The 18,609-nt window shown below is 42.0% G+C and overlaps 1 protein-coding gene across 1 annotated transcript; it reads right to left on the bottom strand.

Moving 5' to 3' along the window:
- Nucleotides 1-16,426: 16,426 nt before the first annotated feature.
- LOC110627567 (serine/threonine-protein phosphatase 7 long form homolog) lies at nt 16,427-17,783 on the bottom strand. The gene is made up of 4 exons (XM_021773914.1): nt 17,245-17,783; nt 17,158-17,162; nt 16,763-16,887; nt 16,427-16,516 (listed from the first exon to the last, which is right to left on the bottom strand). Exons 1-4 carry the CDS (start codon nt 17,781-17,783, stop codon nt 16,427-16,429), a joined length of 759 nt encoding a protein of 252 aa, XP_021629606.1.
- Between the last annotated feature and the right edge of the window lie 826 nt (nt 17,784-18,609).

Below are 18,609 nucleotides of genomic sequence, written 5' to 3'. Positions count from 1 at the left end.
CTTTTATCCGCCATATCCACTGCCACATCCACAGTATACCATGTTTCCACCCTTCTTTGGTTATCCAAGTTTAGCAAACCCTACCTCAGGGAATGTTACACCTCCTCCACCACCAATAGAACCAGTAGCCCCAGTTGTCCAAATACCTAAGCCTAGTTCACCTGGAGGAAGTAGGGTACAGATGACAGACTATTTGCGGTTAGATGTTCCCAAGTTTGAGACTGGTGATGACCCTTTTGAGTATCTCAGAATGGTCAAGATGATAACTGATGAGTTGGGAGCCAGTGAGAGTAGAGCCATTCAGATGGCAGGGGTCACATTGAAATGTGAAAAGGCAAGGGAATGGTTCAACCAGTATGTGAACCCGAGGGTAGAAAGCTTATCTTGGGAGCAGTTTGCAACAGAGTTTGCCGAAGGGGCTTTTCCAGATAGCGCAAGGAAGAGGTTCCATGATATAGTAGATATGGCACAGAAGAGAGAAGCTAGTGCCAAACTTGCAGGGACAAGTGATGTAAATCTCTCCCCTCTGCACGAGGCTGGTATAGAAAGGAAGAAGGGAGGTAGAGGCCTCAGACGATCAAAGAAGAACAAGTTCTGGAAGCAGATCAAGTCTGGTCTGGGAATAGGTGAGGGATCGAGCTCTGGTTTGAACAACTCCAAATGTCCGAGGTGCGGTAGGCCGCACAAGGGAGTCTGTTTAGTAGGGACAACAGCATGTTTCAAGTGCGGACAGGAGGGGCACATAGCACGTGAGTGTTCCACCGCGACTTTGATACCACAGTCCCAGCAGACAGCCTCAGACAGAGTGACTCAGCCAGGAGCTTTAGCCTTGGCGTTGGGCAGAGGCAGAGAGAGCGAGATCACTCCTTCTTCCACAGGTTCCCCAGGTGAAGGTCCATCAGTACCAGCACGGATCTTCGCTTTGACGCAGCAAGAGGCTGACACATCGGACATGGCGGTGACAGGTACTTTTCACTTCCATATGTTTTGATGTGTCTACTCGTAGAAACTTTGATGCTTCATTTTCCTTCGTGCGTGAGGGATTAGACTGTCCTCTTTGGGTCAATAGACCCAAGTGTGATCCGTCAGCGGCAGAGTCAGTCTGCCAATAGAGATGAGTGTGAGTTTTGAGTAGGTGCCTTCCAGCTGACCTAGTGGTTCTAGAGTGACTGTTTGATGTCATTCTAGGGGTGGATGGGCTAGCTACTCATAGTACTACCTTCGATAGGCAGAGTAGTCAGGCGTAGAGATCAGGATGGATCACAAGTAGTTGGTTGAGGGGACAGTATAGGGAGGTCTGGAGTTTATTATCAGCCTTATCGGCTCTTAAGCTGTTTAGGAGACGTTATCAGAGGTTTCGTGCTTATGTCAGAGTATAGCAGTTCGTCAGATTAGGAGGGGAACCAGGTTGAGTGCCCGCAGCCAGAGACAAGTTTTAGATGTTGTTCCTACCAAGCCGTCAGGTTTACCACCTGCGAAGAGACTAGAATGGGATATAGGACTGATGTCTAAACCCAGAACCATTCTTAGTCTTCTCTGCAGGATGACACTAGTAGAGTGAGAGAGATAGAAAAAGCTAAACGAGTAAGGAACTAGAGTGAGGAAGCCTGGAAAGATGCTTGAGAGTGTTGCTATGAGATGCTATGGCCTTGGATTTGATCCAGAGATAGGGAGAATGATCTCTCATCTCCGAGTGCAGCCCTCAAGGATAATCAATAAGTCAGAGAACAAAAGAAGAAATAGAAGAGTAAGAACAGCATAACAGGAAGTGAAAGAGAGCAGCTTAAGGAAAAGAGAAGAGTAATGTAAACTAGAAGAGAACAGAAAAAGAAAAGAGGAAGAATAAGTGTAAGTTTAGGAGGAGCTTTCAATTTAATCTGGGATTAGGTAGTAGTTGAGGCAGAGAAAAGAGTTAGTCTTTTCTTCAGTAGAGTCCTGAGGGAAGATTCGTTAGCTTTCGCTTGGATCTTCATCCTGACTCAGTAGGAGGCTCACACATCGAACACGGTGACGTCAGATACGTTCACTTGAGGGTGTTCAGATGTGTAGGTTGTCGTGGACCCTGATGTTTCTTTCCCTGTTGTCTTGAGAGCCGTAGATAGAGGGGGGTTTGATGACTTCTGGGCTTCGAGTGTTTTCTCTAGTGGACCCGAGTATGATCCATCTGAGGCAGCGTCAGTCAGTTCAGCTTAGAGTTTGTGGTGAGTAGATGCAATCCAGCTGACCTTATGGTTCTAGAGTTGACTGGTGATGTCAATCTAGGGCGGATTGGCTAACTACTCATAGTACTACCTGTGTCTGCAGAGACAAGGTAGGAGAGTTTAGAGTTCAGAGGCTAAGATGGATCAGAGGCAGTCCATTAGAGGGACAGTATAGGGGTGCCTAGAAGTTAATGTCAGCCCATTAGGCTCATCGTTTACACAGGAAAGGTTGTCAAAGGGTTCTAGCTCTTGTGCGCATGTTTAGTAGTCAGGTCAGGAAATCAGTCTTAATGCCCGTTGCTAATGAGTTCTAGATGTTTTTGCCCAGACGAGCTGTCAGGTTTACCATCTGTCAGGGAATCAGAGTTTGGAATAGAAGTGGTGTCTGGACGCGGAACTATTTCTTTCCTTCTGCCCTACAGGATGGCACCTGCAGAGAGAGCATAATCAGAGTAGTATAGAAAAGCTTGGTAGATAAAGGTTCTATCCGACCTAGTACCTCACCCTGAAGTGTTCCAGTGTTGGTGTGAGAAACGAAGGATGAAACCTTGAGATTTTGTAACGACTGTGAACAGTTGATGCAAAATCACTACCAAGGACAGGTGTTCTCATGTCGAATTGATGATGATAGATCTGAGATTCGGAAACTATGTGCTGAGAGTGAGAGAAAAGCAATTGAATAGAGCTGAGATCAGAGTTGTAGTAAAGAGTTTATACCAGAAGTAAAGGGTACAATAAACTGCTCAGCGACTCTGAGTATACAAGACAGATATTACTGAGTGAGGCAGATGAGATGTTAGCTGCCCTCAGTCAGAAGTCGTTTAGCAGTGTATCCTATAGAAACAGATAGCTCGAAAGCTAGAGAGCTAGAGAGCTAGAGATAGTCCAGTATAGTTAGCAGGGATCAAAAGAGAAGAAGCCAGTTGAGTAAAAAAAAAAAAAAAAAAAAAAAAGAAAAGAGAAGCATACCCATGATCTATGAAGTAATGTAGAATGTACGAGAACACGGCATCGAGGCCAAGTTCTATCAGACGAGTTCGGTTTTGGGGCATGTCTGTTTGAATCTAAAAGAGATAGACAGGTAAAGCTAGAGACAAGGACAGAAGAGTATGAAGACAGCGAAGAAGAGTCAAAGAGAAAGAAACGATAGCAATCAGTGTAAAGTGTGAACTCAGAGTAAGCAGTTAAGGGTCAACAGAGTTAGGAAGTATAGAGAACCCGAGAGGGTTTCCGTCAGTAAGCTCTGTGTCTCTTTGCAGAGGAAGGTGTTAGGCTCTCCTTACTTGCTTATTTGCCTGTGTGTTTATTGTGTGAACATTCGAGGACGAATGTTCTTAAAGGGGGGAAGAATGTAATACCCAGCAGATTCAGACATCGGAATTTCTACCGTCCGGTGGAATTCAAGGATGTCAGAGGTTTCTAGAAGGGTAAGAGAAAGGTTTTCTAAAATATTTTCAAGTATTTTAAAGGTTTAGAGTGAAAATGATTGAGTTTTGAAGAGAAAAGGCCAAGGAGGCAGAATGCAGGTTCGGCCCCCGAAGTTAAAGTTCGGCCGCCGAAAGTCCCCTAGTTTCGGCCCCCGAAGGCAATGTTTGGCCGCCGAACGTTGCATGGTTTTGCATGCAGGTTTGGCCGCCGAACCTGAGGCGGTTGCTCATCTATAAGGGCACCGAGTGGCAGAAAAAGGGGGAGACTTCTTCTCTCCTTCTGGCCTAGGTAAGTTCTTGATCTCCTTGAAGTGTTTTCATGGTTTTTTCTTCAACTCTTTCAAGGTTTTAATGAGTTTTACCCTTGTGTTGAAAAGTGATGAGCTTTAAGCAAGGTTTTGGAGTTTGATGCTTTTGAAGCTTGGTTTCTCCATATCTTTGAGTTTGAATCATACCAGCCTTTGTTCTTCAAGAGGTAAGTGTTGATCCATGGTTTTTATGATGTTTTATCTGAGTTTTGTAAAGGGAAAAGGGAGCTAGGCATGAGTTGGCATGAGATGGGCATAATAGGGTTTATGAATCCTTTATGTTTGATGTGTGCTTTGTGAGCTTGTTTTGTTGGAGTTTAAGTTGTTTTAAGCTCCTTTATGCTTGTTAAAGTGTTTATGCATGTTTTAGAGGGGTTAAATGCATGTATTGAGGGCTGAGCAGGTGATGGAGGTACTGGCAGGCGTCCTTGTGCACGAAACTAAGTTCTGGATGAACTCAGGTTCGGCCGCCGAAAGTCCAAGTTAGGCCGCCGAACATGCCTGACTTTCGTCTCTGGAGGAGACATTCGGCCGCCGAAGGTGCTGCCGAAGGTGCTGCCGAAGGTGCCCTGTCCAGCCTTCCTTTGCTTGTTTTGCATGCCTGTTTTGAGGTGTGTTAGAGGGGTTTTGGGAAGGTGTATAAGAGATGTTTATCTGTTGTATAGAGTATGTTTGGTACCTCATTTAAGTCCTCCATTGTAGGATTGGACCCGAGAAAACGAGGTGTTTAGCAGTCTTCAGAGTTAGAGTTGGTTAGCCCAGAGTTAGCCAAGCAGAGGCTACAGGTGAGTGGAACTAAACTTGAGGTTGTTAAATAGAGAAATGTCATGATTCTAGCATGAGCCATGCATCATAAAATGCCATATGTATTAGGTTGTGCTGCATTAGAATTCACGAATATGACGCATTGCATTTGATGATATTTGTACGGATGAATGTTGGATGATCCTTAGCCCGTGATAGAGCACAGAGTACAGATATAGAGTGATGGCATGAGGTAGCCATACCAGGTCGCCCCTGGATAGTCCAGGTCGCTCCTGGTACTATGAGATAGACAGTTTGACCTGACTCAGATAGAGAAGTCCAGGTGAGGCCTAATCGCCCCTGGCACAGTTGGCCTTGTGATAGAGCCAGGTAAGAGAAGTCCAGGTGAGGCCTAATCGCCCCTGGCAAGTTGGACATATTGTTATATGTATACAGTGACGGGCTATTGGTGACAAGTTCATCCTTGAGATGATATGTTTGTGATGTGATGCATTTCATGAGAACATGTAATTAATGAACTGTTTTTACTGTTCCTTCTCACTGGGCTGTAGTAGCTCATCCCACTCCCTTAATCCCAGTTTTGCAGGTTCTGAGACAGTTATGGGAAGTCAAAGTCAGCAAGAGTACAGAGAACAGTGATGCATGAATGTATGTTTGTAATAGCATAGTGGACATGATGTAATTAAAAGATTAGTTGTCATGTAATGTATCGATATGTACTGCCAGTTACTGGATAGACTTGTGCTTTCTCTAGTGTCTTTGCCATAGTGTGATGTATGATTAATCCCTTTGTACATGCATCCTGTTTTACGTTTCTTGATGAGAAATGTGTGAGTTGGGCTTAACGTATGGCTTTGATGAGATACCAATGGGATGTGTTACAGATTAAAAGGGTTTCTATCCCTTGACCCACAGCAGATAGTAGTCCCTGGTATAGGCCCTGAGGGCCATTTCAGATTGACGTATCTGAGTAGCAGCAGTTAAGCCTACAGAGTTTTACAGGATTGTTGAGTCATTTTGTATCATGTATGGGATTTATCAGGTACACAGAGAGTATAGTTGGCTGACTACGGGTCCCGGCGGCCTTAAGCCGATCTGGATCCTAGTGCCAGTGATGGTTCGGACCGTTACTGAGGGGTACCGGTTTTCGGGTCGTTACAAAGGAAATCCCGATGGTGAAAGTCCTGTGGAACCACCACAATATGGAAGAATGCACTTGGGAGACACGGGAGTCTATGCTCCGGCAATATCCTCATCTCTTTTAAGGTTAGTCTCTATGTGTTTTATGTGTAGGTTGTGTTGTTTGTTATGCATGTGCTAGTTGAGGAACATTCGGGGACGAATGTTCTTAAGGGGGGGAGAATGTAATACCCGGCTAGACTCCGGTATCGGAATTCCTACCGTCCGGTGAAATCTCGGATGTCGGAGACCTCTAGAAGGGTAGGACCATGTTTTATAAAGATGTTTTAATGTGTTTTATGATTTTTATGTATTAAATAAAATGAGTTTTTGCATGAAAAGTCTTTGGAGGAAAACCCAGGTTCGGCCGCCGAAAGTCAAGTTCGGCCGCCGAACATGCATGCGTTTTGGAGGCACGTTAGGCCCCCGAAAGCATGAGTGAGGGAAGTCCAGGTTCGGCCGCCGAACATGGCATGCATGCGGAGGCACATTCGGCCCCCGAACGTGGTCTGGCCAGCCACTATAAAAGGGTCCCTTAGCCTAAAACGGGCGAGTTTTTTTCCCATTTTCGGCCAAGATGAGCTCTCCACCGTCTCTCACCCATTTTTGATGTTCTTCCTCTAAATCTTTCAAGATTTTCACTTGTTTTCACTTGGTTTGGAAGATTTAAGCTTTTGAAACAAGTTTTGGAGCTTTGGGAACTCAGGAGCTCATTTTCGTGGATCTCCAAGTTTAGGTCGTCTCCCTCTCGATCTTCAAGAGGTAAGAGCCGATCTTAAGCTCCTTATGTGTTTTAAATAAGTTTTATGCAAGATCTATGGGTAGAAATGCATGTTAGGTTATATGTTGAGTTTATGGGTTTATATTGATGTTTTGAACAATGTGGCTTGCTTGAGTATGTTTGAAGTGTTGTAGTTGGGGTATTTGACTGTTTGAGACCCCTAGGAACTTGTATGCATGATTTGGTTGAGATATATGCTTGATTTGAAGTTTTGGGTGGCAAGGGGTTCATATGAACCAAGTTTCTGCCTTTCTGGCAGAAACCAGGTTCGGCCGCCGAAGGGAGTTTCGGCCGCCGAACCCCCTTTGTGGAGGCAGCATTCGGCTGCCGAAGTTGCCCCCGAAAAGAGACTTTCGTCTCTGTCTGGGACTTTCGGCCGCCGAAGGTGCCGCCGAAAGTGCCTGACTTTCGGATCTGTCCAGGACTTTCGGCCGCCGAAGGTGCCGCCGAAAGTGCCCTGTTCAGCCATTTCATGCATATCTCTATGTGATATTTTCAGGATGTTTTAGGGGGTTTTTGGGGAGTATATTAGAGTTGTAATTACGTATGTTTGGTCCCTCATTTGAGTCCACCTATGTAGGTTCGGACCCGAGGAACCGAGGACCCCAGCAGTGAGTTCAGCTGCTTCGGTATTGTCAGAGTCAGCCAGAGGTGAGTGGAACTAAAACTTAATCCTTTAAATTAAATGTTTTATCATGTTTCATGCATCATGATTATGCAATAGGATGATTGCATTAGTTTCACGAATATGCCGCATTGCATCAATTGTTGTTGATGTGGGTGAATGTTGGATGACCCAATTAGTCCAAGACAGGAAGACCAGGACCCCATGCTACGGCCTGGCACAGAGTAAGAAAGACCAGGCCCCAGTCTACAGGCCTGGCACAGAGTAAGGCACGGTTATGGGACTCGAAGACCAGGAGCCCAGAGGAGGCCCTGGAAAATGGTAAGTAATGTATGTATGACAGGAAGACCAGGACCCCATGCTACGGCCTGGCACAGAGTTAACTTGGACTATTTGGTGACAAGTTCACCCAACCCTTATGTGAATTGTTTGTGTTATGATGCATTTCATAGAGCATAGTGTTAATGTGTTTTACTAGCTCTACTCACTGGGCTTTTAGCTCACCCCTCTCCCTTTACCCCCAGGCTTGCAGGTACAGTATAGTGCGGGAGTCCGGATAGAGTAAAGAAGTCATGTTTATGTAATAGCTAGCAATGGACATGATCAAATTGTAATGTAAAAGTACAGTAGAGTTATGTAATGAGTTTTATGGATGTTAGTGTGTGCTTGACCATAGATTGTTGTATCCCTTTTATACATGATCTTAGAGATCCTTATATGATGTTTATGTAAACCAACTCAACAGATGTTATGTCACCCATTTGAGGGCACTGATGAGATCCCACAGAGGGATCAATGTTATGTTAATGTTTATGCACAGGTTGAGTTTGGTTGATGTTCATGGAAAGAAAAGTTTTAATTTTTATGTATGTTGTTGATCATGTATGGGATTATACAGGTTTACAGGTTTTATGTTTGGCTTGCTACGGGTCCCGGCGGCCTTAAGTCGACCCGGATCCTAGCGCCGGTAGCGGTCTGATTTTCGGGTCGTTACAAGAATATCATTTAAGACATCATCATCAATTTTGTTATCATGAAACAAGAGAGAAGACTTATTCTATAAAGTGTAAAGACAAAGACAGTGGGTGTGCATGGAGGCTTCGAGCATCCAAGAAAGAAGGAGAGGATATATGAAAAATTACGAGATACAGTGGACTGCACACATGTACAAATCCTCAGTTGACAAAAAATCATAGTCAATTGGATAAAAATTTCATTTGTTCATTCATCTTTGCATTAATTGAACAGCAGCCCGATATAAAAATTGCTGCCTTACAAGCTGAAGTGCGGGATAAATTTGAGTACAAGCCGTCTTATCATAAAACATGAAAAGCTAAGCAGAAGGCAATTGCAAGGCTTTTATGGGGGTTGGGATGAATCATATAGTCGTTTGCGTAGATTCATGACTGCTCTTCATCATTTTAACCCAGAAACAGTATACATAATTGAAAATAATCCACATTGGATAAATGAGCGATTAAATCCGATGTGTCGTGTATTCGACCGTATGTTTTGGACTTTTAAGCAATCGATTGAGGGATTTAAATATTGTCGACCTGTTATCTCAATCGATGGGACATTCTTATATGGAAAATACACCGGGTGTATACTGTATGCAACCGCACTCGATGGAAATAATAAACTATTTCCATTAGCTTTTGCCATTGTTGATAAGGAGGACGGTGACAATTGATCATAGTTTATGGATTGCTTAAGGATCTTTGTGACCAACCGAGAAGATTTGTGTGTAATTTCAGATCGGCATGTTGAAATTCTAAAGGCGATGCAGAAAGATTGGTGGCAACCTCCAGCTGGTCATCATCGTTACTACATCAGACATGTTTTGAGTAATTATAATAAGACATTAAAAAATGCAACAATAAAGGAAGCGTTGCGCAAGGCAGGTATGTTTTATGTTTAAATACGAAGTATGCCTAATTTTTTAAATTTCATGTCACATTTTACTTATGCTAATTTTACTTTTATGACCTTGTCATTTATATCAGCGAATGAAAATCAGAAAAGAAAATTTTACGAGGCAATGAACAATATTCGGGAGGTGTATCCTGAATCATATGATTGGGTAGTGAAAATAAACTTAGATAAATGGACGAGATCACACGATGGTGGACAGAGGTATGGCGTGATGACAACAAACATGGCAGAATCCCTAAATGGCATGATGAAAGGATTTCGAGCATTACCAATTACGACAATGGTTGAAAAAATATTTTTTCAGTGTGTCTATTACTTTGATACGCGGATGACAACATTTTTGGATCAACAAAGTAGAGGCTATGTTTTTAGTCAGTATTGTAGTGACATACTGCGTACTAACACAATCAAAGCAAATGCACATAGAGTGAGACGGTTCAATAGTCAGACAATGGTTTACTAAATAATTACTGCAAATGGCGGGCAAAAGCAAGTGGTCAAACTCATGGATCAAATATGCACATATGACAAATTTTAGGAGTTAAGGATACCATGTTCCCATGCTATTGCTGCATGCATGTCATATTCAATTGACTACGAATAATTTGTATTTGACTATTATAAATTGGGTTGTACTATCCAATGTTACGCGTATACGTTCCATCCTCTTGGACATCCTGACTATTGGCCTGCAGCAGATGGACTTCCTCTCGTGCCTGACACTTCTAGAACAAGGAAGAAGGGACGGCCAAGGTCTTCTAGAATATGTAATAAGATGGACTGGAGGTCAAACAAAATAAAAGAAACGTCCAGGGTCCATTGTTCCATATGTGGCAGGGTCGGGCATAATAAGAAAACTTATATGGGTGGAGAATCAAGTAGATAAATATTATAAATAATTCAATTAATTTTTAAGTTATTTTGTTGTGTAACATAAGAATTACTCCTTATAGATTTGGAGTGGCGCAAAACATTTCCACCTAGTTCTCGCACTGATTCAATATCTCCTTCGTTTTTCCTTTGATAAATTGAATAATATGAAATGTGAATTAAAAGGAAATAGAAATATTTAAATATATCATTAATTAAATTCTAAATTTTTCAAATTGCATGTGCTTACCTCTCCAACTCATTCATAAGCTCCATTTCATTTAATTATTAAGTTATGAGTCATGCTCCCTAAGTTAATAGTATGAAGTTTGTTTTTTTTTTTTTAAAAAAAAAAATTAAAAAAGAAATTGTAAAATAAAATTGTGAAATCTCAATAGTTATTCCTTTAATGCTGAAATAGAAGGAAAAGCATATCATAACTTAACAACAACAATAAAATGAAACTGCCTATTCGGTTGATGAAATACAACCATTCAAGCAAAAGCATCAACACATAAAGCATAACAGAATAATACCAAAGCATAAGGTTACAAATTCCTAACGTTATTCACATGGAAAAATTGCATAATCAATTCAATATTTAAAAAAACTACTCAGCTCTGCTAAATATTAAAATTACAAGACAAAATCAGTCTTTTCCTAACTCATTCCATTATCAGCAGTCATTTCCAACTTCATACCAATATCATCTGTTGAATAATCACCAACTTCATACCAATATCATCTGTTGAATAATCACCATGAACCTATAGAGGAACAATAAATCAAGGTGTAATACCCGGCTAGACTCCGGTATCGGAATTCCTACCGTCCGGTGGAATCTCGGATGTCGGAAATCTCTAGAAGGGTAAAAAACCATGTTTTCATAAGATGTTTTAATGTATTTTATGGTTTTAAGCAAGAAAGGAAATGAGTTTTGTATGAAAATAGCCTTGGAGGAAGACCCAGGTTCGGCCGCCGAATCTCAAGTTCGGCTGCCGAACATGCATGCATTTCGGGAGTGCTTTAGGCCCCCGAAGGCATGAGTGAGGGAAGTCCAGGTTCGGCTGCCGAACCTTATGTTTGGCCGCCAAACATGGCATGCATGCGGAGGCACGTTAGGCCCCCGAAAGTGGCCTGGCCAGCCACTTATAAAGGGGTCCCCATGTCCGAACGGGTGAGCTTTTCTCCCCGTTTTCGGCCAAGGTGAGTTCTCCGCCGTCCCTCATCAATTTTGAGCTTCTTCCTTCGAATCTTCATGATTTTCTTATGATTTTTTACTTGGTTTGAAGTTATTTGAGCAAAAGAGTAAGTTTGGAAGCTTGGAGACCAAAGAGTTGATTTCTCCCCATCTCCAAGCTAGGATCGTCTTTCCTCTCGATCTTCAAGAAGTAAGCTTATATCCAACCTTCCTTATATGTTTTAAACAAGTTTTATGAAGATCTATGGGGTAGAAATGCATGTTTAGGTTATTGTTGAGTTTATGGATTTATGTTTTGCTTATGAGCAATGTGGGTTGTTTGATGTGTTTTGGTTGGGGTTTAAGTTAGTTTGAGACCCCTATGTGCTTGTTGGCTTGAGTTTGCTTGTTGTAGACTAGGTAAATGCATGATGGATTGGATTGGGAGGCATTTGTGCATGTTGGAGCTGAGTTTCTGCCCCTTTGGGAGAACTCAGGTTCGGCAGCCAAAGGGACTTTCGGCCGCCCAACCTGCCTGTGGAGGCCAACTTTTGGCTGCCGAACCCTGCCCCCGAAAGTGGACTTTCGGCTCTGGAAGGGAGTTTCGGCAGCCGAAGGTGCTGCCGAATATGCATGAGTTTCGTCTCTGGAGAGAACCTTTGGCCGCCGAAAGTGCCGCCGAAGGTGCATGACTTTCGGCTCTGGAGGGACTTTCGGCCGCCGAAAGTGCCCTGTTCAGCCTTCCTTCGCATGATTTATGTGATTGTTTTAAGGTGTTTTAGGGGATTTTTGGGGAGTATTTTAGAGTCATGTTCATGGATGTTTGGTCCCTCATTTGAGTCCACCTGTGTAGGTTCAGACCCGAGGAACCGAGGACCCCAGCAGTGAGACAGCTGCTTCAGCGTTTTGTCTGAGCTAACCTGAGGTGAGTAGAGTAAACACTTATGTTTTAAAACAAATAAATATAGATTTGAGCATGTTCATGCATCACGAATGCCATGTGATATTCTAGGTTGTTTGCATTAGAATTCACAAATATGTTGCATTGCATAACTTGATGATGATGTGGATGGATGTTGAATGATCCTTTAGTCCTCATATGTTATGGTATGATGATGATACGGTATGGAAGACCAGTGAGGCCCATTCTACGCCCCTGGCACTATGTTAAGAGAAAGACCAGTGAGGCCCATTCTACGCCCCTGGCATGATTAGACTATGTAGAGGACTATTGGTGACAAGTCCATCCTTGATGTGATTTGTTTGTGATGTGTTGCATTTCATGAAAGCATGAAATTTAAATTGAATGTTTATTTATTCTGCTCACTGAGCTTTATAGCTCACCCCTCTCCCTTAACCCCCAGGTTTGCAGGTACAGGGTAGACCAAGAGGTCAGCAGGAGTAGAGTCATGTTTTATGTATTGGATAGATGTGGATATGATTATGATGTAATGTAAAAGTATTGTATAGAAATATAATGTATTGAAGCTTATAGAAGTTTAGAGTTGTGCTTGACCATAGTATGTTGTTAATCCCTTTCTAGTACATGATCTTAAATATTTAATGATGATTATTGTAAACCAAGCTTAATGTATGTTATGATACCCCATTGGAGTATTTGATGAGGACTCCAGTGAGAGGTTTTATGTTATGATTTGTGCATGCACAGGTTAAGCTTGGTAAAGAAATGAATGAATAAACGAATGAATGAATAAATGAGAAAGTTTTAAATTTTTATATAATTGTTGATCATGTATGGGATTAAGCAGGTATGCAGGATGTATGTTAGGCTTGCTACGGGTCCCGGCAGCCTTAAGCCAACCTGGATCCTAGTGCCGATAGCGGTCCGATTTTCGGGTCGTTACACAAGGAGTCGTTAGAAGGTGTTTTGTTCTAATGATCCTCACTAATGTTAATACTTAGATAGACACAATAAATTAATCAATTCAAAATGTAATATGAGATCATAAATAAGGAAATAAGAACATAGTTTTAGTTCAACTGCGAACTAGGTAATTTAGATAAATGTAAACAAAAACCTATCATAAAGCATAATGAATTCAAAGGAAATAATTACACGCACGCACCAATTTCACATGTGGAATAAACTAAGAAGCAGCTACCTCAAGTGCCCGAGAAAAACCTATCATGTGTAATTACAACTTGCGTTGCCCAGAATGATAGTGAATAATAAGAATCAATCAATATATTAGATTATGCTCAACTAAATTCCCAAAAAAGGAAAAATAAACATACTTAATTAAAATTAAAGGAATTGACTTATAACACTGTTAATATACATATTCAACTCACAGTCAGTGATGATCACTAGTGCTATACCCTTGATGCCTCCTCTCATGTGGAGCCCGCAAGCGACCTCGCCATGGTCCCGGTGCTAAGAACTGTTGATGATCCAAATCATCCTGTGTGGGTGCAATGACATCTGGATTCTGCACCACAGCACCAGAAGAATCGGACTGACCAAAATGACCGACACCAGTCTGGCCATATCCTAATCCAGCGTTATATCCCGCAAACATATTCTCTGTACTTTCGTCTGCCATGTTAAACTGCCTCGAAGTTGAAGACTCAGGCGCAGGCTCTAAAGCAAATGCTGGAAACACTGATCCTATTGGCGTATATGGTACACCATACGCACCGAGACTAAATGAAGGCATTGTATGTGGTCCAGGCGTCTAACCCATGTACTGACTATGTGAAGGATAAGACATGGAGGGCACTTGAGATGAGCTTGGTGGCACAATAGATGAGCTTGGAGCATCTTCGTGTAATCCTTGTGACTGATGATATTGTATAGGGGGAGGCACTGGATGCACATCCCTATCACTTTGTTTTGCTTGGGTGTGATCCCTTCTACGGCCCCTACCTTGTCCACGAGTTCTCCCCCTACTAGCACGTGAAAAGGAATTAATATGTGATAGGCGGGTCATCTATTTCATCCATTCTGGGCGGTGCAACAGGTGCTAGATGTGGAGCTGGCAATTGTGTTTGCCGCTTCTCCTCCATCATACAGAAAGAAACAGACTATAACGATCCGGAAACCGGACTGCTACCGGCGCTAGGATTCAGATCGACATAAGGTCGCCGGAACCCGTAGTAAGCCTAACATACATCCTGTATATCTGATAAAATGCCATACATGATCATACATTTTCATAAAACTTTAAAATTGTTCATATACCAAGCTTGACCTGTACATGCACTAAAACTATATACATAAAACCCCTTACTGGAGCCCTTATCAAATGCTCCAGTTGGGTCAACATTCATATGTTAAGCCTGGTTCAACTCATAACATTATTAAAACATTTCATAAAGATCATGTACCAAAAGGGATTAACCATATGTTAGGGCCAAGCACAATACTAATCCTCATTACATTACTGTACAATACCTTACATTACATTACATGTCATCTCATGTCCACTACTAATCTATTACACATAACGCCTTTACCCTTGCTGACTTCTTATGCTATCTCTGACCCTGCAACCTGGGGGTTAAGGGAAAGTGGTGAGCTACAAAAGCCCAATGAGCAGAACAATAAAAATAATTTAATAAACATATGCTCTCATGGAATGCATCACAACACAAACAATTCACATCACGAATGGACTGACCCAAAAATCCCTCTATTCTGTGCCCGACCCTCGGTGGAGCTCCTCAGGACTTCTATTACATACATAAAGCTGTGTGCCAGGGGCGTAGTGCAGGCCACACCTAGTCTTTCCTGTACTCTGTGCCAGGGGCGTAGAATGGCAGCCCTGGTCTTTCATTACATGACATAATATCTAGAGGGCTAATGGGTCGTCCTGTTGTCCATCCACATCAACAACCAATTATGCAATGTGACATATTCATGAAATCTAATGCATCCAACCTATTTCATATACATGATGCATGAACATGCTCAAAACATTTGATTTCTTGAAATAAAAGATTAGTTTAGTTCTACTCACCTCTGGCTGACTCTAAACTAACTCTGAAGCAGCTATCTCCTTGCTGATCACCTCGGTTCCTGAGTTCGATCCTACACAGGTGGACTCAAATGAGGGATCAAACATACTCTAACATGACTCTAAACAACTCCCCAAAAACCCCCTAAAACATCATAAAACATGCATGGAAAACAGGCAAAGGAAGGCTGGGCAGGGGACTTTCGGCGGCAGGTGCAGCAACTGAAGGTCCCTCCAGATCCGAAAGTCGGGCACTTTCGGGGGCAAGGTTCGGCGGCCGAAACTGCCCTCCAGAGCCGAAAGTCCAAACTTTCGGGGGCGAGTTTAGGTGGCTAAAGCTGCCTCCACAGGCAGGTTCGGCGGCCGAACCTGGGTTCTCCCGAAGGGCAGAACCCGATTCCGCCTCATTCATCCAGCCACCCAAAGCTTCCCAACATGCATCCAACTATTCTAAAACATGCATAAACACATTTCCGAGCATAAAGGGGCATAAAACTAGCCTAAACCCCAACAAACATCAACATAGCATCAGCTTTAGCATAAAACTAATATAAACCCTAACATTTTACATCTACTCTAAACATGCATTAAACACCCTTAAAACCCCTCAAAACTTATTTAAAACATAAAAGAAGGTGAGAATCTACGCTTACCTCTTGAAGATCGAGAGGAGAGGTGATCCAAACTTGAAGATTGGGAGAAATTGAGCTCCGGGGGTCTCCAAGCTTCAAAACTTTGACCTTAGCTTAAAATCTTCAAAACAAGGTAAAAACTTATCAAAAACCATGGGAGACTTGAAGGAAAAGCACAAGATCGACAAGGGGTGGTGGAGACTCACCTTGTCCGGAAATGGAGAGAGAAAACTCGCCCACTTTCGGATAGGGGGGCCCTTTATAGGTGGCTGGCCAGACCACCTTCAGGGGCCAAAAGTGCCTCCGCATCCTCCCCATGTTCGGCGGCCGAACATGAGGTTCGGCGGCCAAACCTGGGTTTTTCTCTCAAGCTCTTTTCCTTTTCATTTTTAAAACTTTGACTCAAAATTTTAGTATTAAAACCATAAAAAGCATTTTGTAAAAATATATTTTACCCTTCTAGAGGTCTCGGCATCCGAGAATTCTGGATTCAAACGGAGATTCCGTCGAAAGGTTGAAATTCCGACGCCGGAGTCTAGCCGGATATTACACAGACTGTATGAGGTCGCATATAGCTGTCATGCTACCAGTGGTAGGATTGTTAGTAATAGCGTACATGTGCTCCAGACCATCATCCTGCACAACAAATAGGCAATTATATTATTTAGAATACGCTGTTATTATTGTGGAAAATGACATAAAAAATCAATAATTATTTACCCCTGTTCCCATTGCCGCTCCCTTAACTGAAATCCAGCGTTTGGACACCCTACGGTACCACTCCATATACTCTGAATGGAAATGGAGTGGCTCTGTTGCTGGCGGGTCAGTTATTATTCTTCTATCCCGGGTGTTTCAGCGCGCAATCCAGTGAGAGTGCACTTTTGCCCAGTTTGTGTCGCTCTTCCGCAAATCAACATCATGGAGTGCAGCAGACTGTTGAAGTTCAACAGGAATATGCTGTTGCATACCAAACTGTCGCATGACCCGATCCGGCTGATGCCACTCTACAATATGAAAGCAAATTAGTGGGACAACAGCCCTCCAAATTGCTCATCCTTGGCGACAATATTCGGGTAGCGACTGAATCAGGGCATCAGTGTACGGCTCCCAAATTACCTGCAATGAACATTCAATTGTTATGCACGAATTAATGTAGCTAAAAAATAGTAGTTCATTTCTAAAGATTATTACCTGTTCGGGTAATAATCTATCAAGCTGATAACGCAGCTCCAGGAGTACGTGGGTGACAACCTCCGTTATCTATCTGGCATTACTCCACCTGCACAACAAATTATATTATTAAATATTTCTTTAAAAATTTAATCTAAAATAAAATTTAATAATTATATAATATCACATACCTGCTGCCTAGTGGAGCGTCATGATGTGGTACTCTATTCGACAGTGCCGGCGATACTGCTGTTATCCAATCCCAAGCCCATATCTGAACAATGAACAAGGGACCAGCCATCTGCATAACTTCAGGATTTGTCGCCTTACATAACTGTCTATACAACCATGCCAGACAGGCCCCACCCCAGCTATAATTGCCGGCTTCTTCAAGATCGGTTAGTAAAGGTAGGAACATCAGGTTCACACGCGATGCAGATGTATCACTAAAAATGGATCCAATGACCCTCATAATGTATGCTCTTGCAAACCTATGTACAACTTCCTCATCAGCCTCATCTGGAAGTTGACTAAACTCCTCAGCTAGCCAGTTCATTTTTAGATAACACCCTCTAATCGCATTATTAGGTGGAACGACACCTAATAATGCCTCACAAACTGATGACCAATGGTGACGTGATCGGCCTGTTACAGCTGCACCATTAACCGGCAACCCGGTTATTAGACCCACATCCTGAAGGGTTATGGTTATTTCCCCTTCAGGAAACATAAATGTACGTGTCTCTGGTCGCCAACGCTCAACAAGGGCCGTAATTAAGTGCCAATCCAATGCAAAAAAACCTAACCGTATTACGCCATAAAAACCCGTCCGCCGCAGGTGAGGTATTATTTCATCTGGAATATCGTCTAAATGTAAAATTGTACTCGTTTTTCGGCAACCTATTGCCCCACTTTCTATAGTCTGCTGCCATATAGCCTCAGACCGATGTTCGGCCTATCCATATAGCAACGATGGATCATTAGGACCGGGTAAAATGTAATCACGGCGATTGCGTCTTTCCTCCATATCTACATATCTAATAATACAAAATAATACACATTATCACCATTTATTCACTAAATAACAGTACATCATTTAACACCCCAATAACATACACATTCTGCAAATGTTTCTATCAAAAAATAACAACAAATACTACTAATTCAAAAATATTATATCCAAAAATTTCAACAAATATTCTTTCCAACAATCACAATAAATCTTCTATTAAAAATCACAATAAATAATCTATCACAACAAATAATCTATCCAAAAAATCACAAAAAATATTCTATCAAAAAAGCACAACAAATATTCTATCAAAAATCATAATAAATATTCTTTCACAACAAATACTCTATCTAAAAAATCACAACAAATATTCTTTCCAAAAAATCACAACAAATATTCTATCATAATAAATATTCTATCCAAAAAATCACAATACATATTCTATCCAAAAATCACAATAACTTTAACACTACGTAAAAAAAAATTAGAAAATAGGGTGGTGTTAATGTAATTGGAATAATACCAAAAATATAAAAAATACTAG

Source organism: Manihot esculenta, chromosome 12 (assembly GCF_001659605.2).
Source record: "Manihot esculenta cultivar AM560-2 chromosome 12, M.esculenta_v8, whole genome shotgun sequence".
Taxonomy (NCBI): domain Eukaryota; kingdom Viridiplantae; phylum Streptophyta; class Magnoliopsida; order Malpighiales; family Euphorbiaceae; genus Manihot; species Manihot esculenta.
Note: the sequence above shows the minus strand (reverse complement) of the source record. Positions and strands in the feature narration are given on the sequence as shown.